The 26,292-nt window shown below is 42.3% G+C and overlaps 1 protein-coding gene across 2 annotated transcripts in view; it reads right to left on the bottom strand.

Moving 5' to 3' along the window:
• Nucleotides 1-26,292, bottom strand: part of LOC144506579 (adhesion G-protein coupled receptor G7-like) — a 55,006-nt gene that overhangs the window by 8,966 nt on the left and 19,748 nt on the right. For both annotated transcript variants that reach the window (XM_078232892.1, XM_078232891.1), the window contains exons 4-11: nt 25,476-25,585; nt 21,972-22,136; nt 19,737-19,834; nt 15,194-15,330; nt 14,159-14,266; nt 13,653-13,813; nt 6,060-6,215; nt 2,861-2,973 (exon numbers count right to left, since the gene is read on the bottom strand). In XM_078232892.1, the coding sequence (XP_078089018.1) occupies nt 2,861-2,973; nt 6,060-6,215; nt 13,653-13,813; nt 14,159-14,266; nt 15,194-15,330; nt 19,737-19,834; nt 21,972-22,136; nt 25,476-25,585 (1,048 nt within the window). The remainder of the gene's footprint in view (nt 1-2,860; nt 2,974-6,059; nt 6,216-13,652; nt 13,814-14,158; nt 14,267-15,193; nt 15,331-19,736; nt 19,835-21,971; nt 22,137-25,475; nt 25,586-26,292) is intronic.

Raw genomic sequence — 26,292 nt, 5'->3', positions numbered from 1 at the left:
CAGAATGTAGGGCCTAAGCAGCCATGGCTACCAATGGTAATGTGATAAATATCTAGGATGAACCAAAGGCCAGAATTGGAGGAACTCAGAAAGCAGCTTGGAGAACTACAGCATTTTACAGAGATAGGGAAGGGCAACATGGAGGGATTTCAACGTAATGATTCAAATTGTAAAATTGAGTTGTTGGACCAGAAGCCAATGTGGCTCAGGTGATGAGTGAATTTACTATGATTTAGGAAGCGGCAGTGTAGTTTAGGATGAGCACAGGTTTATGGAGAGCGGAAGGTCAGAGGCTGGATAGAGCATTGGGATTATCATATTAATGTATAATTAAGTTAGAAATGACCTCACTCCAGATGCCATTCATATATAATTCCTTCTTACTCTGATATCTTAAGTTATAAATAATATAATGTGATAACCTGCTAATGAATCTAAATCATCAAAAAATGTAACTAGGTCTGAGCTGTAAGCACATGTCACTACGACTGAAGTGCCAACGAGGCGGTCCATTTCCTGACTGATAACTCAGCGCAAGGAAATCTCAGCCAAAGTGAAACAGTTAATAAGTGGTGGAGATGATGCGGTGCATGGCTGAGTTTTGAATTGGTAGAATGCAGGTTTGCAGCAGGGATTTCCACACACAAGGCGGAATTCAAAGCCCTCCCCAGGAGGAGGGGGTCAGTTAATTGCTTAGGAGGGCGCTGAGCCCACTGCCTTCCTGCTTCTGTCCTGATTAAGTCCGGGGTGGGAAGACTCATGGATGCTGTTCCTACCCTGTTGCTAATTGAGGCCCTTAATGCTCACTTAAAGACATCATCCCACTATTGCTGCTTTTCAACCAGGGGTGGGTAGGGCAGTCACCACATTATGTGTTTCGGGGGGAAGGGGCAATAGGGAGGGGATTTCTGCCCTCAAGATCCTTGATCCTAGGGATGGCCCGCTGAGGGCACTAAGGCACTGTGTCCTACTGGCACTTAATATGATGGGCCTTCCCTAAAGGAGATGGGAGAGACTCTCATCGCCTGGATTAAATTCTTCCCCCAGAGTATCTTACTGGAAGTCAGGCACTTTTACACAGAGAGAGAGAGAGGAAAGATAATTGTAAGAGTTACAATCTCCAGAACACTGTTATACATGTTCATGAAAAGTTCCAAATAAACATTGGCGAAAGCCACAAATTCTGGGCAGGAAATGCTGGGCAGTTCACTGAAAGTGGCAACCCAGGTGAGAAGGTAGTCAAGAAGGCATATATGGCATGTTTGCCTTCATTGGCCGGGGCATTGAGTTTAAAAATTGGCAAGTCACGTTGCAGCTTTATAGAACCTTAGTTAGGCCGCAGTTGGAATATAGTGTTCAATTCTAGTCGCCACACTACTGAAGGGTGTGGAGGCTTTGGAGGGGGTACAGAAAAGATTTACTAGGATGTTGCCTCGTATGGAGGGCATTAGCTATGAGGAGAGGTTGGAGAAACTTGGTTTGTTCTCATTAGAATGACAGAGGCTGAGGGTCACCCTGATAGAAGTCCAGAATATTATGAGGGGCATGGACAGAGTGGATAGTTAGAAGCTTTTTCCCAGGGTGGAAGAGTCAATTACTAGGGGGCATAGGTTTAAGGGGCAAGATTTAAAGGAGATGTACGAGGCAAGTTTTTTTACACAGAGGGTGGTGGGTGCCTGGAACTCGCTGCTGAGGGAGGTAGTGGAAGCAGATACGATAGTGAGTTTTAAGGGGCATCTTGACAAATACATGAATAGGATGGGAATAGAGTGATATGGTCCCTGGAAGGGTAAGGGGTTTTAGTTCAGTTGGGCAGCATGGTCGGTGCAGGCTTGGAAGGCCGAAGGGCCTGTTCCTGTGCTATACTTTTCTTTGTTCTTTGAACTAGCTATCATTCAAGGTGACTCAAAAGTGGGAGGAGAAAAAATACTTTACAAAGAACATGAGGTGGAATTTTCCCATCACGGGAGTTGTAGCGGACTGGACACGCACCATCCAAAGTTCTGTTGACCTTTGGGCGAGATTTTCCGGTCTTGGGGCAAGTGTGGCGGAAAATCCCACCCATGGTTTTACCTCAAAACTTTAAACAAGTTTTATTGAAGAGCTGCTCTCTGCACTGCAGAATACAAAACTGAAAGTAGAATAGCCAAAGCACACACCCAGATTACATCACCATCAAAACATGCGATCAGCTTTTAAAGTAACCTGCAACATTTCTAAATGTATAACATGAAGCCACTTGCCTAAATCTTACAGGATTATTCGTTAAATATGTTGTTTAGGAGCCAATGACACCATCAGCGACTGTAATTTTAACTCTTGTCTGAGTGGGAAGCCACAGCAGAGGGAAGTAAACCAATGTCATGTTAATAAGGTCTTGAAAGTCATTTTGTCCTTGGCTTGTTCTCTGCCACAGTGGGAGCATTTCTAACTTACTGCCAGTCACCTGCCTGGAGATAAAATTGGGGCAATGCATGAAATGTGTTCACCCAGTAAGTAGTCTCACAACACCAGGTTAAAGTCCAACAGGTTTATTTGGTAGCACGAGCTTTCGGAATGCTGCTCCTTCATCAGGCGAGTGCCTCAGGTGTTCACCTAATTCAAGTGAAACCTTGGTGCACTCTAGGGCATGTTTAGAATTTGATTGGTCCTTTTGAAGCATTGTATTGTACTGAACTGAAAAAAAACTCCTTGCATCCAACTAACCAGTCCAAGAGAACCTGAAGTGTGGCATCTGTTTTCGATTCAAGATGTAAAAAAATGACACATTCCCTGATGTGAATACATAATATAATAAAGCAGGTTGAAATGATACTGTACTAATATATTTGCCACTGTTAACATTATTTCAAGTTCTTACCTGGTGATTATTTGAAATGCAATAGTGATGGTTAACCCAGCTATTGAAAACCCACATCCAACATAGGACACAATGCTTAATGGTTCGGTGTAGGTGTAATTCTGTCTGAAGCTCTATTATTACAAAAATAAAAGATTGGTCACAATTGAGTTTTGCAAATTATGTTAATTTCCAAACAAATAGCTGTGTATCTGAAACTTTAAAACATCAATTTTTGCAACACTCTTCTTTCAGACTAGCTAATCCTAGGGCATCGCTCACTGTGAGTTAGAGGTATACTGTTATAATGTAAAATCTTACTCAGATGTACATGGGAGTGACAGAGGGTGCACATTGCCACTTAAAGGATTAGGAAATAAATTTGTGGGCAGAGACCAGAAGGGCTAAGCTTTCTTGATTCTCAAACTTTAATTATTTTCAGTCATCAGCAATTACTTGCTCCACCTAGATCAGCTTTAATTGATGGGCCAAATTGCTGCGCTGTAGCAAATCTGTGATTCACCAATCCAGACAGCTTTAATAAGCCAATGGTCAAGTTTTGCAACTGAAGAGAATTTGCAACTCTGACATTAAACAGCAGTTCACTTTTCATAGATATTTGACTCACTCTTGCCTTTGCGACAATGGACAGAATTATTAAGGCAAGGAGAAGAAGATCTGCTGCATGTGCAGAGTTAAATCCTGCCCTCTTCCAGGTTTCACAAGGTGGATTTGTAGGTGAAGACGGGAATGGGTTAATGAACTTTGTAATACTTAGAGATTTGTAAAAGGCATTGTAGAACTTGTTTTCGTGTCTGTAGAACTTGTTTTCGTGTATCCAAAAACAGATAAGAGAAGCAACTGTCCCTGCCTGGTACACAAGCTTATGATTTTCCCAGCTAATTGTGTTCAGGAATTTGGCTAACCCAGCTAGTATAAGCTAGAATCCATTTTGTGTTCTTTTATATTATGTACTTCTGTTTAACACGGTGGAGCTTACATGCATGCCTTCTGTGATCGTATAATAATAGATTCATATATATTCATTATATACCATTTATCCATACCGATATAAATTGTTATATAGGCCCCTGTACTCCAGTTAACTTGTTTATGCAAACTTATAATCTTGTATGCTGGATAAACAAACCACAGGTGTCCGCCACATAGAGGTGACAGAACAGATAGTCGCAGCCTTGAGATGGCCACAATTAGACAGACTACGCGAAGGACGGAACTGCCGAGGCAGCAATAATCGTGAGAAAATGCGGACGTGACCAGGGGCGAAAATATATCACAGAATCATAGAAAACCTACAGTGCAGAAAGAGGCCATTATGTATATATCATATGTATGTATCATATGTATGTATCATATGAATGTATCATATGTATAAATATTTGCTCTTAACCTGTATTCGGGGAGAAGTCTGGAGACCGTGTTAGGAATCGGACTTCTCCCACAAGCTTGTGAAAATAAACCACTGTACTTTGACTCACGACTAGTCTCAGAGGTATTATTTACCTACAACATAGGCAATAAGCTTGCAGCTATTGTTTGGTAATGTAAATGTCCAAATAGGTTATTAAACATTGTTTTAACCAATGATTCTGACTTTAACAGCCATTGGGCCTGTTGCCTAAGCTGTCCATAATTCGCTGGGGTCAACCAGAGACCTGCACAATGGGAAATGTTTCTTCAGTGAAATTGGCAGGTTAGGAAACGTTTTATCAATGAAACTGAAGACCTGTAGCCATGGCCAGATGAGAGGATTCTTGTTATATTGTTATACTATCCACAAAGAGCTAGGTTCATAGTTCAAAAGATTTGTAAGTTCTTATGTGAATATATAATGGTTTACTGCTGTGTTGTAGACATGTGCTGAGTAACAATGTGTCAGTCCATTGGTGCACCAAATGCAGGAGGGAAAGATATTAACATATAAACCCTACAGGGCAGGAGGAGGACATTTGGCCCATCGAGTCTGCACCGAACCTCCAACAGAGCATCTTGCCCAGGCCCTATCCCCGTAACTCCATGTATTTACCCTGCTAATCCCCCAACCTACACATCTTGGGACACAAAGGGGCAATTTTATATGGCCAATCTACCTAACCAACACATCTTTCGAACTGTGGGAGGAAACCGGAGCACTCGGAGGAAACACACGCAGACACGGGGAGAACCTGCAAACTCCACAGTCACCCAAGGCCAGGATTGAACCCAGATCCCTGGTGCTATGAGGCAGCAGTGCTAATCACTGTGTCACTGTGCCGCCCACATATCTGCTCCAGGTGAGGCTCGAACTCACAACCTTGGCATAGCCTGCTGATTGCACTGCTTTATAAATACCACTCACTAACAGATCGCGCCACTGGAGCACATGAAATATCCTCGATGAAACTCCAGCATTTTGAGTCTAAAGTGTGATTATTTGTAACTTCTCAGAGTGTGCTTTCAATGCTTCAATGTCAGCTTATTAGAAGCCATTATACTTGATCTACACATTACTCCCTCTGGCCACACTTCCCAGCCTTCACTGGCCATGGGAGCAACTGATATAGATCTACCTTGCACCTCTGACAAAAAGCAGGAGGAGGAAAACATCCTAACCTTAACCTTACATTTCTGGGTTATGAATTTGAGAATGTCACAAGTCAACCAAATCCATATTGCCTGCAAACCAATTTGCCAGTGAGATAATAGGTGTTGAGATGTACTTCCACACAATTCACAGGAGGGGCACTGGTCTGTTATTGTATAAACTCTGCCAGAGTGAAACCCCAAGACTCTGACATTCACATTGACCTCACAGCAATTCAAAGTTTAACTATTTAAAATGGTGAACTTCGCGGTGGAAGAACCTCTCAAACTCTGTGAGGAAATCTTGATATTGTAGAGCAACCCCCATGACAAACTGACTATTTGAACTTGAGCATAAGGCAGGTTCATATAACAACATATAAACATAAGAAATAGGTGCCAATTGGACCACATGGCCCACTGAGCCTGCTCCACCATTCAATCCAATCTTAGCTGATCTTCCATCTCAGCTCCACTTTCCAGCCTATCCCTCACATTCCTGATATCCTGAGACACTAATCACCTGTCTATCACAGAATCAGTTAACACAAAAAATAAATCCTGGAGTGGGAAAGTCTGCTGAAAAGTCTGCATTAATGTAATATTAAACTTGATTACAATATAATTGTTGTCTTACCATCAGCACTGCAAAGTTAGTGGTGTGATTACAGTGACATCGTAAATACCCAAATTCATCTGTGCTCTTTGAGCAGCCTGCTGTATTCCAATCATCCACATCATAGTCCCAAAACACACAGGCATGATCATGAATGAAATACTCTGTAGAATTGTACTGAATAAAAACATAAGATTTTGTCATGACAATAGATAATAGTCCCAAATTACTTACGGACATATTGAAATTTTAAGTAAGACATAGAATCCTACAGTGCAGAAGGAGGCCATTCAGCCCATCGAGTCTGCACTGACCACAATCCCACCTAAGCCCGAACCCCATAACCCCATGCATTTTCCCCAACTAGTTCCCCCGACTCTAAGGGGCAGTTTAGCATGGCCAATCCACCTAACCCGCACATTTTTGGACTGTGGGAGGAAACCAGAGCACCCGGAGGAAACCCATGCAGACACAGGGAGAACGTGCAAACTCCACACAGACAGTGACCCGAGCCGGGAATCGAACCTGGGTCCCTGGTGCTGTGAGGCAGCAGTACTAACCACAGTGCCACAGTGCTGCCTACACATATAATACATGTTTTTAAAAAATGAACATACAAGGAAAAACTGACTGAGATTACAAACCACTCGCTGGAAAATTCCATTGTTGATCACACATGACCAGAGAACACAGAATGTTGCACCCTTCAGACACAGACACTTCAAAGGAAGGGATGCAATGCAAAAATTGAACTGTAATCTCCAGTGGTTGCAGAGATAATGGAGGCTGATTTCCATCACAGCAGAAACCATCACCTGTGAGTTATATCCTTGACTATGGGTACGATGCGAGTTGAAAGAAAGCAGTTTCTGGGTAGAAAAATGTGTGTTCTGGGAATACACAAGAAATGGGGTTAAAAACCAACTGCAATCCTGGTCTGTGTGTACCAGTCTGGTGTTCTAGTTCTACTATGCTAGTGTGTGCTCTGAAGGTCACAGCTGAAGAATATCCACCAGTCATCCCTGTGCTTGCGGGCGAAATAAATCTCTCTCTGACTGCTGGAAACTAGTCACAAGTCAATAAAGCCACAGCTGAAAAGAAAACAGGACAACTCCTTTCAGCTAACCTGCAGAAGCACGAATCTACAAACCAACTGCTAAAATCAGTGCTACCATAGAATCATAGAATCCCTACAGTGCAGAAGGAGGCCATTTGGCTGATTGAGTCTGCACCGACCACAATCCACCCAGGCCCTATCCCCCTAATCCCATGTATTTACCCTGCTAGTCCCCCTGACACTATGGGGCAATTTACCATGGCCAATCAACTTAACCCGCACATCTTTTGGAATGTGAGATGAAACCGGAGCACCCGGAGGAAACCGACGCAGCCACGAAGAGAACGTGCAAACTCCACACAGTCACCGGGGCTGGAATTGAACCTGAGTCCCTGGCTATGAAGGCAGCAGTGCGAACCACTGTGCCACCCAGTGGCACAGTGGTTAGCACTGCTGCCTCACACTTCCAGGGACCTTTGTTCGATTCCTGCCTTGGGTCACTGTCTGTGTGGAGTTTGCACGTTCTCCCAGTGTCTGCGTGGGTTTCCTCCGGGTGCTCCAGTTTCCTCCCACAGTCCAAAGATGTGCGGGTTAAGTTGATTGGCCATGCTAAATTGCCCCTTAGTGTCCCGGAATGCATAGGTTAGAGGGATTAGTGGGGCAAATATGGGGGGTTACGGGGATAGGGTCTGGGTGAGATTGTTGTCAGTGCAGACTTAACGGACTGAATGGCCTCCTTCTATACTGTAGGGATTCTATGATATCAGAATTACCCAACTTAACAGCCGCAATATTTCACCATCTACTCCTTACGGACAAGCTAAAGACCGATTCATATATCATTTTTAACTTTTATTTTTGGACTCACTTCACATTTCTAATCTGTGTGTACTGTATTTTTATTACTTTCTTCCCGCGTTTTAGTAACCAGTAAACTCACTCTTTCTTTAACTCAAGGAAGCCTGGTTAAATTGGATCCTTTTAAAACACAAGTACATTTGGAATGGGTAAAGGTATCCATGAGAGAAAGAATCCTTTTTAAATTAATCTTTTTGTGAATAAAAAAGGGGAGTTAGTTCATCCCTCTGTACCCGGGAGCTTAACAATTTGGGATTATCTGGCCAAAATCATAACAAATTGGGACCTGTTGTAACAATTTATTAAGAGAATCACACACAGATTAGAAATGTGAAGTGAATCCAAAAGTAAAAGTTAAAAATGATATATGAATCGGTCTTTAGCTTGTCCATAAGGACTAGATGATGAAATGTTGCGGCCGTTAGATTGGATGATTAAGAGAAAAGTAACCACTTTTCATTAATTTTTATAATAATGTAAGCTTATGAAAATATCAACTGACAAAATGTCTGAACTTTAATCTTTATTTCTTCAGATGACATTGAAAAAGTTGCATTCATTGTCCATCTCTAGTGGTCTTGAGAATGTGGCAGTACGCCTTCATGAATTGCTGCAAACCTTGCGGTGATGGCACTCCCAATATATTCTACCCATAATTCAGCATATTCTGTGGTCAATGTTGAGATGTGTATTGCGACCAGGATTATTCTTCACCATGTTCTCATATTTAAGCAGTAAAATGAAACCACATGCCCTAGGCCTGAAAAATATTATTGAAACACTGCATCGATTTTAAAAACAAAACAGAAAATACTCTGCTTGCATGGCCAGTCCATCAGCATCTGTAAAAAACACATTAATATTTTAGCTGTGGAACATTCCTTAAAACTGAAAAACAAGTGAACTATTTAGTGGAACTGGAGAAGGTAGCGAAAAGGTGGAGTCTTAATGGCTGGAATATCTAAGCTGGAGTTAGATAAAAAGTAGTGGCGGATGCATGAAGATCATTTCAGTGAGGTAGTGAAAAGATTTTAAAAGAACAAAAGTGTGAAAGCAGCAATGGAGAAGGTGTCTGCAGCTATTACATCATATTCCCATTCAAACTTCAGCAGAAGTTTACCAGAGCAGCTGGAACTGCAGCCAGGACCTGAGACAGATGAAGATTTAGGCCTCTAGGGGAAGAGCGAGGGAAGGCAGAGTCTTTTCCTGCCATTTACATAGGTTTTGTCATAACAGGGAAAGTGCCGAATCAATTTTGCCGAGAGTTCTTGAACCTTTGACCTTCAGTGGTATCTGGCATATGTTCGTTGGAGGAATGCCTCACTAGCTGACCAAGGGATGGTTACGTGAGAGTTCAGGCCTGAACTACCAGAGATTGAGTTCTATTAAGGAGCTTCTGGGAGTAATAAAGCTTCTGGGAGTAGCAAAGCTTTTACTTTCCACTCATTGACCCAAGTGTGGTTATACAGGTATTGCTGCATGAAGAAATGGATTACTTCATTCACTGAGGAATTATGAATAAAGCTGAAGGCTACATAATTCTCAACAGACAGCTTCATTCCTGACCTTATGATCAAGGAAATCTGATTGATAAAGTGAAAGAGCACTAGGCCAATAATATTGCCCGGGGGACCTCCTGCAACAGCGTCCTGGGACTCAGAAGATTGGCCACAAGCATTTTCCTTTGTGCAAGGTACAGATGCAGCCACACAAGGTTTCTCTTTGATATTCATTGACTTTAATTTTGCTAAGGGGGCTCCTTGATACCACACTGGCTCGATTGCCTTGACATCAAGGAAAGCCACTCTTGCCTCAAATTTTTAAATTTTGTGTCTATGTTGCAACAAGACTCTAATGAAGAGTCAAATGATTCTGATAGAACCCAAACTAAGCATCAATGAGCAGATTATAGGTGACTAGTTACTGTTTGACAGCACAGCTGATGATGACTTCTATCACTGTGTGATGATTGGTTGCTAGAGAAGTAATTGGTTGGTTTGGATTTGTCCTGTTTTATGATTCCAGTTACTCCTGGACGAGTATGTCCCAGAATGGAACCCTGGTTCAAAGACAGTACTGTTTACTTTTTTTTAGAAAATGTGGATGAACAGAGTCAAAGGACTGCCAATTAGCTTTTAACAACAGAAGAAAAATTAGGGCGGCACGGTGGCACAGTGGTTAACACTGCTGCCTCACAGTGCCAGGGACCCGGGTTCAATTCCGGCCTCGGGTCACTGTCTGTGTGGAGTTTACACGTTCTCCCCATGTCTGCGTGGGTTTCCTGCAGGTGCTCCGGTTTCCTCCCACACTCCAAAGATGTGTGGATTAGTTTGATTGACCATGCAAAATTGCCCCATTAGTGTCAGGGGGATTAGGGTTAGGGTTAGGGGTTACATGGGGTTAAGGAGCCCGGGCCTGGGTGGGATTGTTGTCAGTGCAGGCTCAATGGGCCAAATAGCCTCCTTTTGCACTGTAGGGTTTCTATGATTCGATGATTAAATATGTAAAGTTTGATTACAATACAATATTCCTTCACTCCACTTATCTTCACTAATGCTATGCTGATTTTACAGATAACACAGGTTACAAAATATATCTTCTGCTATAATGTTCTCACTAAATACACAGTCCCTGTAAGCCAATAGGCTAACTGTGGTCAGACACACTCCACTCTGAAACCAAGATGTCACCCCAATCAAACCTCTCCTCAAATCTCTCCGTTATTATACTGTGAGCCACTAGCCTCACTGGACTCTGGCTTCCACATGAAAGTTTCCCTCAATCTCACTCTCAAAAAGGCACACTTTAGAATCTTCTCTCCAAATTTTTCCCTCAGCAAGGTTTCAGCAAGGAACCTCTTCCAGGATTTCCAACTGTCCCTTCAGTATTCCACTGCCTTGAATTGCCACATGCATTCAAGCTTCCATACAATCTCTCAGGCATCCAGCTATGCCAGTAGAACAATACTGCTTTACAGGTTGTAGAAACTTATCACCAATCTTAGAGTTACATCAGATATTTGGTTTCTCGCTAGCCATCTTCACTACGTCTGCACTTTTCAGCTCTGTCTTTAACTTCGATGAACAGTACCTTCTTAAAATTCCAGTTCATTGTGTCCCTTTGACTTCAGTCTTCCTGGGACCTCTCTTTTCATTCCTTGGTTTCTAAAACTATCTGTTCTTGGACTTGCTTTCTTGCCCACTATTCCATTGCCCTGCTTCTGCTTCTGGCAGAGTTGTGAAAGCTGTTTTCTCTCTAGCTGCTGAGCTCCAAATGCCTAGGGTCCAGTTAAAATTAAACTCAAAAGGTTTTTCTAACTGAAAGGTGGTCCCTGGTTGCTAAGCACCAGCTCAGTCCTTCTCTAAGCGCTGTTTGCTCTTCATGCCATAAACTCTCAAATCACAATTCAGACACAATATTGAAATTAAACCAAAACCCCCATACATGCAAACCTTTGTTTAACATGAATTCAACTAGGGTTCTAACCCTTCCTTACATAAAAACCCTAAATTGAATTCACTTAAATCTATACCTTATTTTTAATATCCAGCAATGCAAACATAGATTACTTAAAACTATCTCTGCTTCCTAACACCTGCTTTGTGTAATCAAATATACCTGGGGAATGTTCTATATTTTTTGGGAGACGTCTGTGTTGTGGCTATGTGTAGCTTGTGTGAGGATATAGCTAATTCTGGAGTACACTACCGATGGAATGTTAGCAGTCTTTGCTGCATTCATTGTGTCTAAACAGTTTCTTTATCATGTGGCGCGAATAAAATTGGTTGAGAGCTGGGAGGAGTGATGGTAGGGATCTCAGGAGGAGGCTCAAAAGGATCATTTTTGCTATCCACGGCTCAAGATGGTTGAAAAAGATGCAGCCTTACCTTTTACACTGAAATGCTGATTGCTGCTTTTGTTGAGGATATTCCTGAAGCTCCCTCTTTCCATTGCTTAATTGTCCATCATCATTCAAACCGTATGTGGTAACACAGAGAGCTTTGACTTGATCCATTGGTTGTGGGATCACTTAACTCTCTATCTGTAATATGTTGCTATTGCTTTCTCCATGCATGTAGCTCCGGTGTTTTAACTTCAAAATGGCTGTATCTAATTTGCAAGTACTCTTGATGCTGCTCTTGATATGTTCTTCTACGCTCCTCATCGACCAGAGTTAATCACCAGACTTGATGTTGGTTGAGGAGTGAGGGTTAGGCTATTCCAGACTACAAGATTGTTGAGTGTGAACTATTAGATGTGATAGAATACCATTTTGCAGCTGCTAGTAGCCCATGTAGCTTCTGGATGTTTAGTTTTGAGCTCCTGCAGCAGTTCTCAATCTATCAAATTAATATGGCAGTATTGCCGCATGAGACAATGGAGGATGTCCTTCCTGTGAAACCAAGACTGTACTCCCACAAAGTTTGTGTGGTGAACATTCTAGCCAATGCTGTCATGTATGGCAGGTAAATTAGTGAAGCCAAGGTTAAATAACTCATTCTCTTATGTTAATTGCCTCATTGCCTCCATAAGCCGGATCTTACGGTTGTAATTTTCAGTGGGAGTATATACTTGATGTTGGACATCGATAAAGACATTCTGTATGCCCTTGTAACTTCAATGCTTCCTCCATGATAGTGATGGCTAACATTAAGGAGTACTGATTCATCAGCTGAGGGATCATGGTAAGTGGTGATTAGCTGGATCATGTTTGATTCGCAATCTTGAAACTTCACAGAGTTTAGAGTCAATGATGAGTGCTCATAGGCCCATCCATCTACCTGCCTGTACATCACTGTGCCCCATCTCTGTTGTGTCTGTCCGATTTCTGAGACAGAGTATATCCAGGCATAGAGATGGAAGAGTTTGGATGTAATTGGCAGATGGATATGATTCTCTGGGTGTAACACAATTCACTGAAAAGGACTTTTGCCTCATTCACTGGGCAGAGCGCGCCTTTGTAGTGTTCAATGTCAAGTCAGAGTCAATTAATCTGTTGCATTTTATTCTTGGCAATCTTCGATGCAGCTAAGTTTGTGATGGTGGACCAACTCAAACTTGAATGCAGAAGTTTGGGCACGCTTGGATTCATATCTGGCTAATTCCTTTCTGAAGGAATCATATTCAGTTTGAATATAATGGTGTAAACTAAAAGTTTTCCTGTTAAAATTAAATTAAATACTGAGCGTGAATTTAGATTTTGATTTATTTATTTTCAGATCCTGTCATCTTGAGGTCTTTTGTATATCCAATTTTACATGATTCTTACAACCTAAATCATGTTGCCCACGTTGCAGAGTTTTGTTTTTCTATCATATTTGTTAAGAATATCAATAATTATGAACTTAAAACAACATTGGTGCTTAATCTATCTTTTGCCTCAATGATTTCACTTGGTTCCCTTACGCTTTGCATTCTAAGTTAGCTCCTCTCACTAAGTATCATGGAAACACTCTGTTGAGTTTTAAATCTCGATGCTATCATGCCTGATCCTGATTTAAAGCAACTCTTGGATTAATCATTTGCAGTTATTAATGCATCTAAATGTACTTCATTATCAGATTATAAACACACTTTAAATTATTGTAAGGAGGCCATGCTTCCTATAGTTAACTGCATTGATGGCTGTGCCTCTCTGTAATGCAGCAAGTAGGGTTAGAATGTCAGCATATTGCTTCAAAACAAAACGATACACTTACCTTTGGGTTAAAAAGTAGTTCAACACCATTCAGAACTCCTTCCGCAATATTTCCAGAAATGACCCGACGACTCTGGTTGTTTATACTATGGTGGACTTTGGATGGAAAAAACTTGTCGTTTTGATACAGGATAATTCCCAATTTTCCATCTTGAGTGCTATCTGCATAAGATCTGATGTCACTTTCACATCAATCACACATTAAGCTGATCTTTCTCTACACCCTAGCAGTAACTGCAACATTATATTCTGCACCCTATCCTTTCCTTCTCCCTTGTGTACTCTATGAATGGTATGTTTTGTCTGTAACAGTTCCCAAGATACAATACTTTTCGCTATATCCCATTACATGTGACAATAATAAATCAATTCAAATCAGATGACCATTATTCTGAGTCTTACGTTAATTGGAGCTTGGAAACCTCCAAGCTATGGCATTCAAAAATGGTCTGGATTTTATAAAATGGTTTGTTAAAATGGCTTATTTGAAGAAACCATCCTACTTACTTGTGGAAACATTGACAAACATCTGAACTTCTGCATTTGTATTTAGTAAAAACTTTGCAGCGTTGCTGTTGAGTTCAATTCGCTTTGAGACTAAGGTGTCATCACACCCTGTAATAGACAAAATTTATCATTTCAGACATACCAGCGATTTAAAATGCTCGCATCTTGATTGGAGGAGGGTACAAGGAAACTATCAGATGACATTGGTTCATTTTCCACTTTAATTTTGTGACATCAACAGGAGTAACCCTGGTGGAGCAGAACTTCAGTGTGTTCGTATGTTGACATTACCTTTTTAATTTAGAGAAGTTGTTTTCCTTAATTATGTCATCACATTAAAGTGAAATTGGTCTGATACAGGCCAAGTTGGGGTGGCATGGTGGCACAGTGATTAGCACTGGTGCCTTACAGTGCCAGAGACCCAGGTTCAATTCCCGGCTTGGGTCACTGTTTGTGTGGAGTTTGCACATTCTCCCCATGTCTGCATAAGTTTTCTCTGGGTGCTCCATTTTCCTCCCACTGTCCAAAGATGTGCAGGTTAGGCGGATTGGCCATGTTAAATTGTCCCTTGGTGTCAGGGGGACTAACTAGGGTAAATGCATGGGGTTGTGGGGATAGGACCTAGGTGGGATTGTGGTCCCGAATGGCCTCCTTCTGCCCTGTAGGATTCTATGATCTATGAATTCAGCACAATCCGGTTGAGAAACCCAACAAATGTCTATGTGAATCTATTGAGGGAACTTTCAAAATTTGCGGCTGACAGATTGTCAGTTACTGTGGTGGGACGGATCAAAAGGCAGATCTTCAAGGGCGCACAGAATTGTGGTAAGGAACGAGTGGAACTTGGTACAGAATAGATATAGGTGGGTGTCTTCCAGATGAGTTAGAGTTTGTAGAGGCTGGGGAAAAGGAGTATGGTACAACTCCCATTTACAGCAAATTATTTTTAGATGCAGACAACAGAATGCATCCTAAACTACTGACCTTACAGGTGTATATGTAGACAGGTGAAAGTAAGATCAAAGAAATTTGTACCTTTTAATACAGAAAGCATAATTCCATGAGTCATGCCATTCTCTAATACAATGGATGAAGCTGCAAGGTTGGGCTGGACCACTTGGCTGAAATTAATTTCTAAATCTGTGAGGACGTCACCCAAAATTTCTGTCACACTGGAACAAAATGCAGAGTCAGTGCCCTCCATGCACGCACATATAAACACACATATACAAATAAACATAGGGCTGCATTTTATGGCTACATATCAGGCAGGCCACATCCCCCCACCCCGCGCTTACTTAAAATATGGGGAGATGGCAGCGGCATAGCGGTAACTGTCGACTTGTAATCCGCAGACCCAGGCTAATACCTTGTTCAATTAATAAATCTGGAATACAAAAGCTAATCTCAGTAATGGTGACCAATGAAACAATCATTGATTGTTGGGAAAAACTAACAATTTTTAGAGAAGGGAATGTCCTTTAGAGAAGGGAATCTGCCATTCTTACCTGGTCTGGCCTACACATGACTTCAGACCCGCATGAATGTGGCTGACTTGTAACTGACCTCCACAATGGCCTAGCAAGCTACAGAGTTCAAGGGCAATTAGGGATGGACAACAAACGCTGGCGTTGTCAGAGATAGTAAGAAGTTTCACAACACCAGGTTAAAGTCCAACAGGTTTATTTGGCAGCACTAGCTTTCGGAGCCTCAAGCTCCTTCTTCAGGTGAGTGAGGACTTGTGTTCACAAACAGAGCATATAAAGACACAAACTCAATTTAAAGATAATGGTTGGAATGCGAGTCTTTACAGATAATCAAGTCTTAAAGGTACAGACAATGCAAGTGGAGAGAGGGTTAAGCACAGGTTAAAGAGATGTATATTGTCTCCAACCAGGACAGTTAGTGAGATTTTGCAAGCCCAGGCAAGTTGTGGGGGTTACAGGTAGAGTGACATGAACCCAAGATCCCGGTTGAGGCCGTCCTCATGTGTGCGGAGAGTAGAATGTTGTAAAGTGCCTAATCGAAAGATTATGTTGGGTTTCACTGGAACAGTGTAGCAGGCCAACGGATGTGAGTCTGAGAACGAGGTGAAGAATTACAATGGCCATCCACTGGAGACTCGGGCTCAGGAATGTGGACTGAACAGAGGGGTTCCAAAAGCCAGGTGAAAGATGTGCGGGTTAGGTGGACTGGCCATGCTAAATTGCCCCTTAGGGTCAAGGGGACTAGCTGGGGTAAATGCATGGGGTTATGGGGATAGGACCTGGGTGGGATTGTGGTTGATGCAGGCTTGATGGGCCGAATGGCCTCCTTCTGCTCTGAAGGGATTCTATAATTTAGACTGAAATGAGTTGTTTGGTTATTCTGTGACACTGAGTGTAAAGATCAAGGAGCCTGTGTATTCAATTCCAGCTCTGTGTAGAGTTTGCTGATCCGTGCCAAAGCAGCAATGAGAATGCTACAAGTGACCTCAATGTCCCCAGGCTGGGGAAGCTAAAACCAAGCGAGCATTTCCTTTCTGGATTACTATCCGGTAGCCAATGCTGGAAATGTGTATATGCGAACATCTGTGGGGAGATTGTCTCAAATCACTCCAACAACATTAGAAACAAATAAAGATTTCCTTCAGTAGAATTTAGAATGGAGTTATAAACATGTTGTAAAGTTCCGCACACCTGAGGATGGCCTCAACTGGGATCTTGGGTTCATGTCACACTAACTGTAACCCCCACGACTTGCCTGGGCTTGCAAAATCTCACTAACTGTCCTGGCTGGAGACAATACACATCTCTTTAACCTGTGCTTAACCCTCTCTCCACTCACATTATCTGTACCTTTAAGACTTGATTACCTGTAAAGACTCGCATTCCAACCATTATCTTGTAAATTGAGTTTGTGTCTTTATATGCTCTGTTTGTGAACACAAGTCTTCACTCACCTGAAGAAGGAACTTGAGGCTCCGAAAGCTAGTGCTGCCAAATAAACCTGTTGGACTTTAACCTGGTGTTGTGAGACTTCTTACTGTGCTTACCCCAGTCTAACGCCGGCATCTCGACATCATCGTTGTCAGAGATGCCAACATCCCATGAAAGAATCGAGTAAAATATGTTGTGTTGATGTTGGGTAGGCAATCTGACGTCATCCCGTCAGTCTCCAATAACACACATGATGGGCGGGTGCCAAAATTGGAAGAACATCTGACCTTTTGAAAAGCCAATTAACAAGTTATTGGGTTTGTTAAAAAACAATTGATCGCAATTTTTAATTGCCCATTTTATTTTGTACTCATTGTGTGGGGAAAAACATTGGCAGTGAGTTATGCCAGGTATGAGGTGGCACGGGGAGGATGAAAAGGCCTTTAAATGGGGCCATGGCTGGATGCAGCAGCAGAGTCTGCAGCTGAAGGTGGCATCATTTGGCTGTTAGCAGACTTTATTTATTCAGTTTTTATAGGCTAACATAAGAATTAAGGAGGGAGTGAGGGAGAAAGGGACTTGTAAATTGTTGGCAGGTTGCTGGTTCAGAGCCTAACCCTGTTCCTGTTTGATGTCCTATCCAGAGATGCCCAGAGCCCCCCTTCATAATGCTCATTGGCATTCCTGACAGCTGGCCGCTAATTGGTCAGCCAACACATGATCTGGATGTGGGAGCAGGAGCAAACAGATGTATTTTTATCTGATCTTACCATCCAATCACTCACACTCACCACAAACACCCTCTTCACTTCCCCGGCTATTCCAACCTGTACCATTTAACCAGACCTGACTATCCCAACTTACCACCCTGGCTCGACAAGACCTTGATCTGATTACCCATCCAGACCCATGAACCACTTCACCCACCTGCCATCTTACCCACCTTTCACTCTTCCCACCTGCCATCTCACCCACTTACCACACCCACCTGCCACCTCACCCCCTTACTCCACCCACCTGCCCCTGACCCACTTACCTCACCCACCTTACCTAGTTACCTCATCCACCCATTCCACCACGCTACCCAATCACTCATTCATCCACCCATCCATTCACAAACTTTCAGCCATTAATGAAGATTCACATTGGACATTTAAATTTAACTTACGGCCGCTATGGTGTAATGAAATGGGGCATGTCCTGTCTTTGCCTCAGCACTACAGTTTTGCAATGGATTTCTCTGAGGGGTACTGTACTCCACATTTCTGGAAAAGCTGGGCTTAGAAGACCTGGCAAGAAACGATGAGCTTCTTGGGACATGGGAAAGTTCAACTGCAGCGGCAATCTGATGATGATTGCTGCTCTAAGAAGACCAAGGCCTCTGTAGCTATTCGCATAACTCGCTCACCCAAAAAAATGCAAACTTCTCAGTCATGTAATTAGTTTGCATCCAGATTCCATGTCGATGGTGCAAATGCTAAGAAAATTACGAGAGACATTGGGGGGGAATTATCCGGCGCCCGAGCTGTGTGTTTCCCGGCAGTGGGAGATGGCATGCTTTGCTGGCAGTGGGATTCTCTGGTCCCACCACTGTCAATGGGATTTCCCATTGATGTTATTCCCCGATGCCATGAGACCTGCAGGAATGGGTGTGCTGCTAGCGGGACCAGAGAATCCCACTGGCCTGAATGGCCGGAGAATTCCCCCCCATTGACATACATTTGTGATCTAAGACGTGAGAGCCAAGATAATCTAAATTATAGAACCATAGAAAATTACAGCTCAGAAACAGGCCTTTTGGCCCTTCTTGTCTGTGCCGAACCATTTTTTGCCTAGTCCCACTGACCTGCACTTGGACCATATCCCGCCACACCTCTCTCATCCATGAACCCATCCAAGTTTTTCTTAAATATTAAAAGTGACCCCGCATTTACCACTTTATCCCGCAGTTCATTCCAGACTCCCACCACTCTCTACGTGAAGAAGCCCCCCCTAATATTCCCTTTAAACTTTTCTCCTTTCACCCTTAACCCATGCCCTCTGGTTTTTTTCTCCCCTAGCCTCAGTGGAAAAAGCCTGCTTGCATTCACTCTATCTATACCAATCAAAATCTTATACACCTCTATCAAATCTCCCCTAATTCTTCTACGCTCCAGGGAATAAAGTCGCAACCTATTTAATCTCTCTCTGTAACTCAGCTTCTCAAGTCCCGGCAACATCCTTGTGAACCTTCTCTGCACTCTTTCAACCTGATTTACATCCTTCCTGTAACTAGGTGACCAAAACTGTACACAATACTCTAAATTCGGCTTCACCAATGCCTTATATAACCTTACCATAATGCTCCAACTTTTATACTCGATACTCCGATTTATAAATTAAGTTTAAAAATCCCAAAAATGTATCAGTTACTAATTTTTCCTCTACTTTAGAAGCATCTACTTTCTGAAAAATTCATTGTGAAACAATTCCTTAATATACATGCTGATCATTTCATTAAAATGTATTATTACTGAACAATAAGACTTCAACTGGATAATCATCGAACCATAGTTTCTCAAGGTGCCAATGGGAATGCCAGATTGTGCTATAAGAACTAACAAAGGTGCATTGAATTTATGCTTGAGTCATATTACTTTAGAATATAAACATTATCTCACCTCTGTGTAATGTCAAAGATCTCTTTATTTGTGGAATCAAATGCTGTTTCATTAACATTGAGAAGTTGACTGATCGTAGTAATTGCCAAGGAAGCAGCCTGCAAATAATGAAACACACTGTACAGTTGTGTAGGTTCTAATAACCATTTCAAAGCAAATCGATTACCAAGAAGTTCAACATAATACAGAACAGAGCAGCCTGCTTGATTCCTGCTACTGCACTCAACATTGACACCCTCTGGCAGCAGTATGTACAATTTGCAGAGTGGACTGCAGCAACATTGCTTTGACACTACCATTCTCCCCTGGAATCATATGAGAACTTTTTAAAAGTTTATTTATTAGTGTGGCAAGTACACACTAATTACATTAATACTGCAATGAAGTTACCGTGAAAATCCCCTAGTCGCCACACTCCGGCGCCTGTTCAGGTACACTGAGGGAGAATTTAGCATGACCAATGCACCTAACCAGCATGGTCTTTCAGACTGTGGGAGGAAACCAGAGGAAATCCACACAGACAATGGGAGAACGTGTAGACTCCGCACAGACAGGGACCTAATGTTTTAGGAACATCATTGCCTCCAAGTCATGCGTTATCCTTGCTTAGACAGTTGTCATTCCTGTGTCATAGCTGTGTGAATATTGTGAAATTACTTACCTAACACTATTGAGGGAGCAATATCATCACAAGGACTGTAGCAGTACAAGGAGAAGGTCACTGCTTTGGGTTGAACCAAACTGAGCACAATCTTGTTGACCAGTCTGACTCAGGTTGGGCTTCGGACTCTATATCCTGCCTGACTCTAAGACCATCCACTTCCACAATATGACCCACATCCAGTTTTCTGATCTCATCTGTCAGCGAAACCTTCATCCATGTCTTTGTTACCTAATGATTTGACTGTTCCAATCACCTCCTGACAAGCCCCCTATCCTCCACCCCTACTGTTGCCAGTATTCTAACCCCTACCAGTCCAACGTTTAGTAAAATTGGCTCTCATATTCTGAATAATTTACTGGGATGGAATACCAAATGTTTGATTTAGTTTAAGGCACCGCACCTCAGAAATGATACATTGACCTTGGAGGGAATATAGTGTGGAGTTTCCAGAATGATCATAGAATCCCTACAGTACAGAAGGAGGCCAACAACCACAAATGTAACAGGAGAAGGAAGAGGCCATTCTTCCCATTCAAGCATGATCCACCATTATGTATGATCATGGCTGATTTTATTGACCTCAATTCCATCTTTTCGCATTATTCTCAAGCCCCTTTGAAGGATGCTCGATCAATTGTTAATATTAAATCTGACTGATAAATTTTCGTTAACCCGAAGTATTGAGGAATTTGAATCAAAGGCTGGTATATGGAGTTTGTTTTCAGATCTGCCATGATCTCGAATGGTTGGAATGGACTGGAAGGACTAACTGGCAGACTCCTTTTCTATGTTCCCATGTCTGTTCCAGGGTTAGTAGAGGTGGTAGAGATGATTTAAAATTTATGCTCTGTTCATGCAGTAAAATGAAGCAGAGGTGGCTGCAGGTTCCAGATTCATTCACTTTCCACATGGCAGCAAAGTTGATGCGAAGCCGACCCACTCAATGTCAGCCGACCCCACAATGACTTGGAAATATATCACTGTTTCCTCATTGTCGCTGGATCAAAATTCTGGAATTCCCTCCCTAACAGCACTGTGGATGTACCTGAGCTCAGGGATTGCAGCAGCTCAGGTAGGCAGCCCACCATCACCTTGTAAAAGGCAACGAGAGATGGGCAATAAATGCTGACCTAGGCAGCCCAAATCCTGTAAAATGAATTTTTAAAAATATACTTCTGACTTGTGCCTCGTGGTGAACAGTCTTTGAACAGGAGTCAGGAAGTGAGTTACTTGTCTTGGAATTTCCAGTCTCTTGCTTGGTCTTCATAGAATTCCTACAGAGCAGAAGGGCGCTATTTGACCCATCAAGTCTACAACGACTCTTATTCAGGCCCTATCCCCATAACCCTATGCCCGTAAAAACACGTATTATAACCCAATAATCCCCCTAACCTATATATATCTCGGGACACTAAGGGGCAATTTAGTATGGCAAAATCCATGTAGCCTGCACGTCTTCAGTCTGTGCGAGGAAACCGGTCTTGTAGCCATGTTATTTGTATGGTGATAAAAGCTTATGTTGTTGCCTTGCTTTCCATTTCAATGTGAATAGGACAGTAATTGCTTCTTACCGCAAATGAGTCTAATACATCTGACTGACTCAAAACGTGTTGCACTATTTCAGCAGCAAAGCCGATGTTCTCTGAAGTTAGTTCATGTGGTTCTGAAGTCAGGATCTGAGCAGCAGTTGCAATTTTCACCAATTCTTCTTCTGTAATACCAGTGTGTTTCATTATCTGTTGATAAGACCATAAGACCATAAGACCTAGGAGCAGAATTAGGTCACTTGGCGTGTCTGCTCCGCCATTCAATCATGGCTGATATTTTTCTCATCCCCATTTCCCTGCCTTTTCCCCATAATCCCTGATCCCCTTATTAATCAAGAACATATCTATCTCTGGCTTAAAGACACTCAATGACCTGGCCTTCTGCGGCAAAGAGTTTCAGAGATTCACTACTCTCTGGCTGAAGAAATTCCTCCTCATCTCTGTTTTAAAGGATCGTCCCTTTAGCCTGAGGTTGTGTGCTCTAGTTCTAGTTTTACCTACTAGTGGAAACATCCTCTCCACGTCCACTCTATTCAGGCCCCGCAGTCTCCTGTAAGTTTCAATAAGATCCTCTCCTCATCCTTCTAAACTCCAATGAGTACAGACCCACAATCCTCAACCGTTCCTCATACGACAAGCTCTTCATTCCAGGGATCATACTTGTGAACCTCCTCTGGGCCTTTTCCAAGGCCAGTACATCCTTCCTTAGATACGGGGCCCAAAACTGCTCACAATACTCCAAACGGGGCCTGATCAGAGCCTTATACAGCCTCAGAAGTACATCCCTGCACTTGTATTCTAGCCCTCTCGACATGAATGCTAACATTGCATTTGCCTTCCTAACTGCCGAATGAACCTGCATGTTAACCTTAAGAGAATCTTAAACAAGGACTCCCAAGTCCCTTATTGTTTCTGATTTCCTAAGCATTTCCCTATTTAGAAAATAATCTATGGCCCCATTCCTCTTTCCAAAGTGCATAACCTCACACTTTTCCACATTGTATTCCATCTGCCACTTCTTTGCCCACTCTCCTAACTTGTCCAAGTTCTTCTGCAGCCCTCCTGCTTCCTCAATACCACCTGTCCTCTACATATCTTTGTATCATCTGCAAACGTAGCAACAGTGCCTTCAGTTCCTTCCTTCAAATTGTTAATGTATATTGTGAAAAGTTGTGGTCCCAACACTGACCCCCGAGGCACACCACTATTCACCAGCTGCCACCCTGAAAAAGACCCCTTTATCCCCACTCTCTGCCTTCTGCCAGTCAGCCAATCCTTTATCCATGCCAGGATCGTACCATTAACACCATGGGCGCTTAACTTATTTAACAGTCTCCTATGTGGCACCTTGTCCACGGCCTTTTGGAAATCGAAATAAATCACGTCCACTGGTTCTCCTTTATCTAACTTCCTTGTTACCTCCTCAAAGAACTCTAACAGATTTGTCAGACATGAACTCCCCTTGACGAAGCCGTGCTGATTCAGTCCTATTTTATCATGTACTTCCAAGTACTCCACGATCTCATCTTTAATAATGGACTCTAAAATCTTGCCAATGACTGAAGTCAGGCTAACCGGCCAATAATTTCCCGTCTGCTGCCTCCCTCCCTTCTTAAACAGTGGTGTTACATTAGCTACTTTCTAGTCCTCTGGGACCCTCCCTGCCTCCAGTGATTGCTGAAAGATCACCACCTTTGCTCTACAATTTCCTCAGCTATCTCTTTTAGAACCCTGGGGTGTATTCCATCCGGTCCAGGTGACTTATCCACCTGATGGAACAGAACTAATTTTAATACAAATATTTATTATCTTTGAGCTCAAACAGCCAACTGTTAAATACAGAAAAATAAAAATACAAACTGATTTTGAGTATTCCATAGATTCATATGTCTTTATAGAATTAGAGAATCCCTACAGTGCAGAAGGAGGCCATTTGGCCCATTAAGCCTGCACCGACAACAATCCCACCCAGGTCCTATCCCTGTAACACCACCTAGTTACCCATGCTAATTCCCCTGACACCAAGGGTCAATTTAGTATGGTCAATCCACCTAACTCGCACATCTTTGGACTGTGGGAGGAAACCCAAGAATTGAACCCTGGTGCTGTGAGGCAGCAGTGCTAACCACTGTGCCACCGTGCCACCCTATGAAACTAATTTTATTGGTGTCTAATTGGGTCTTTTTTTGAAGGTAGGTTCTAATCATTTGATTTTTTTAAAAAATTCATTCGTGGGACATAGGCATCACTGGCTGGCCAGCATTTATTGTGTATCCCTTATTGTCCTTGGAGAGCAATTGAGAGTCAACCACATTGCTGTGGCTCTGGAGTCACAGTTAGGCCACACCGGTTAAGGACAACAGATTTACTTTCCTAAAGGACGTTAGTGAACCTGATGCCAGTTTGGCTCAGAGATAATGTTATCACCTCTAAATTGTGGGTTCAAACTTAACTTCAGGAATTTGAGCAGATAATTTCAGCTGAGAAAAAAAGCACTGCACTGCAGTGTTGTGAGGAAAAGCTACATTGCTAGAGGCAGGCTCTTTCACAAAGGACTTCTTCTGTCTGTTCAATTGTACATAAAAGATCTGAGGGCATTAAGCAATCATGAGCAGGGGTGTTTCCTGGTGTCTTGTCCAACATGTACCCATTGCAGAATGAAAAGCTGTTTCTGCCTACACCTAGCAGTGATAATCTACATCTGAAATGAATTTGTTGACAGCGCTTGAGGTGTCTTGAGGATGTCACAGGCTCTAAATAAAAGTAAGGTCTTCTTCTTAAGTTTATTTATTATTCATCTCAAGTACACTGCAGTGAAAATCCCCTCGTCTCCACACTCTGGTGCCTGTTCAGGTACACTGAGGGAGAATTTAGCATGGCCAATTCACCTAACCAGCACGTCTTTCGGACTGTGGGATGAAACTGGAGCACCCGGAGAAAACTCACGCAGACACAGGGAGAACTGCAGATTCCACACAGACAGTGACCCATACCGGGAACTGAACCTGGGTCCCCGGCCCTTGTGAGGCAGCAGTGCTAACCACTGTACCAACGTGCTTCTTGACAACAGGAAGAAGAAAAATTGATGATGGTTCTGCTGTCATTTGTCAATGTTATTGTGTGAATTTTTAAAGCATTCTTATTCATTCCAGAGATGTTTTTATACATTTTCTGGGAACAATAAGATTGATAATTAAAGTATCTTGATGATGAAATCAGCAGCTCTGTGTACTTAAGAATAAATTAAGCTGTCCTCTAGTTAAGGAAGGAGAATGTCAATATTTGACACACCCCAAGTGTGGTAATTAACTATCACTGTTTTGTTTATTTATTTTGTTCAAAGAATGTGGGTGTCGCAGCCTAGGCCAACATTTATTGCCCATCCTTAACTCCCCTTGAGCTGCCTTCTTGAAGGCTGTAATCCATCTTCTCTTTTAACTCAAGTCCTTTTTCTCTTCTTTTATGATACTGTTCCTCCTTTGCTTTGGCTCTGGCTAATAACTGGAGACTCAAGACATAAGATAGTACCTTCTCTCTGAGGTTCCTTAGGTTTTCATTGCAGTCTGTTAATGTCTCATTTTGTAGGCTGGGAATCCCATTCTTCTCAGTGCACAGGCGTGATGCTTTTGAAATATTTGCTGTTGAGAGACAAGTGGAATTTGAACAAGTTCACAATTCAACAGCATCTTGCAGATGCAGTCAGTCGGGGGAAAACATGATTAAGTATGACGATATGAAAAATAATGCTTCTTTGTCTTGTTTTAGAACGTCTGAAGTACTTTTGATATACTAGATTGTGTCTGCATGACTGTTCTTACATTGCAACCCTAAGCACTACTATAACGTAATTTTCACTAAAGTTCTGACAAATGTTTTGAGATTTAAATTCTATTTGGTTTGGGAGATAATATACACGGGTGTCACAGTAACTGCAGGTCACGTGGGGTCAACTACTTGTGGAAAGAGGTGTTCGTAAGAAAAACAGGTGCATGAATGCATTTGACAAGTATATTTATTTTACATTGCTAGAGGCAGGCTCTTTCACAAAGGACTTCTTCTGTCTGTTCAATTGAACTTAAAAGATCTCAGGGCATTAAGCAATGATGAGCAGGGGTGTTCTCCTGGTGTCCTGTCCAACATGCATCCATTGCAGAATGAAATGCTGTTTCTGCCTAAACATGGCAGTGATATCCACATCTGAAATGAATTTGTTGACAGTGCTTGAGATGTCTTGAGGATGTCACAGGCTCTATATAAAAGTAAGGTCTTTCTTCTTGACAACAGGAAGAAGAAAAATCGATGATGGCTCTGCTGTCATTTGTCAATGTTATTGTGTGAATTTTTA

This window comes from Mustelus asterias, chromosome 17 (genome assembly GCF_964213995.1).
Source record: "Mustelus asterias chromosome 17, sMusAst1.hap1.1, whole genome shotgun sequence".
NCBI lineage: Eukaryota > Metazoa > Chordata > Chondrichthyes > Carcharhiniformes > Triakidae > Mustelus > Mustelus asterias.
The sequence above is the reverse complement of the archived record's forward strand: the minus strand, read 5'-3'. Positions and strand labels throughout refer to the sequence as shown.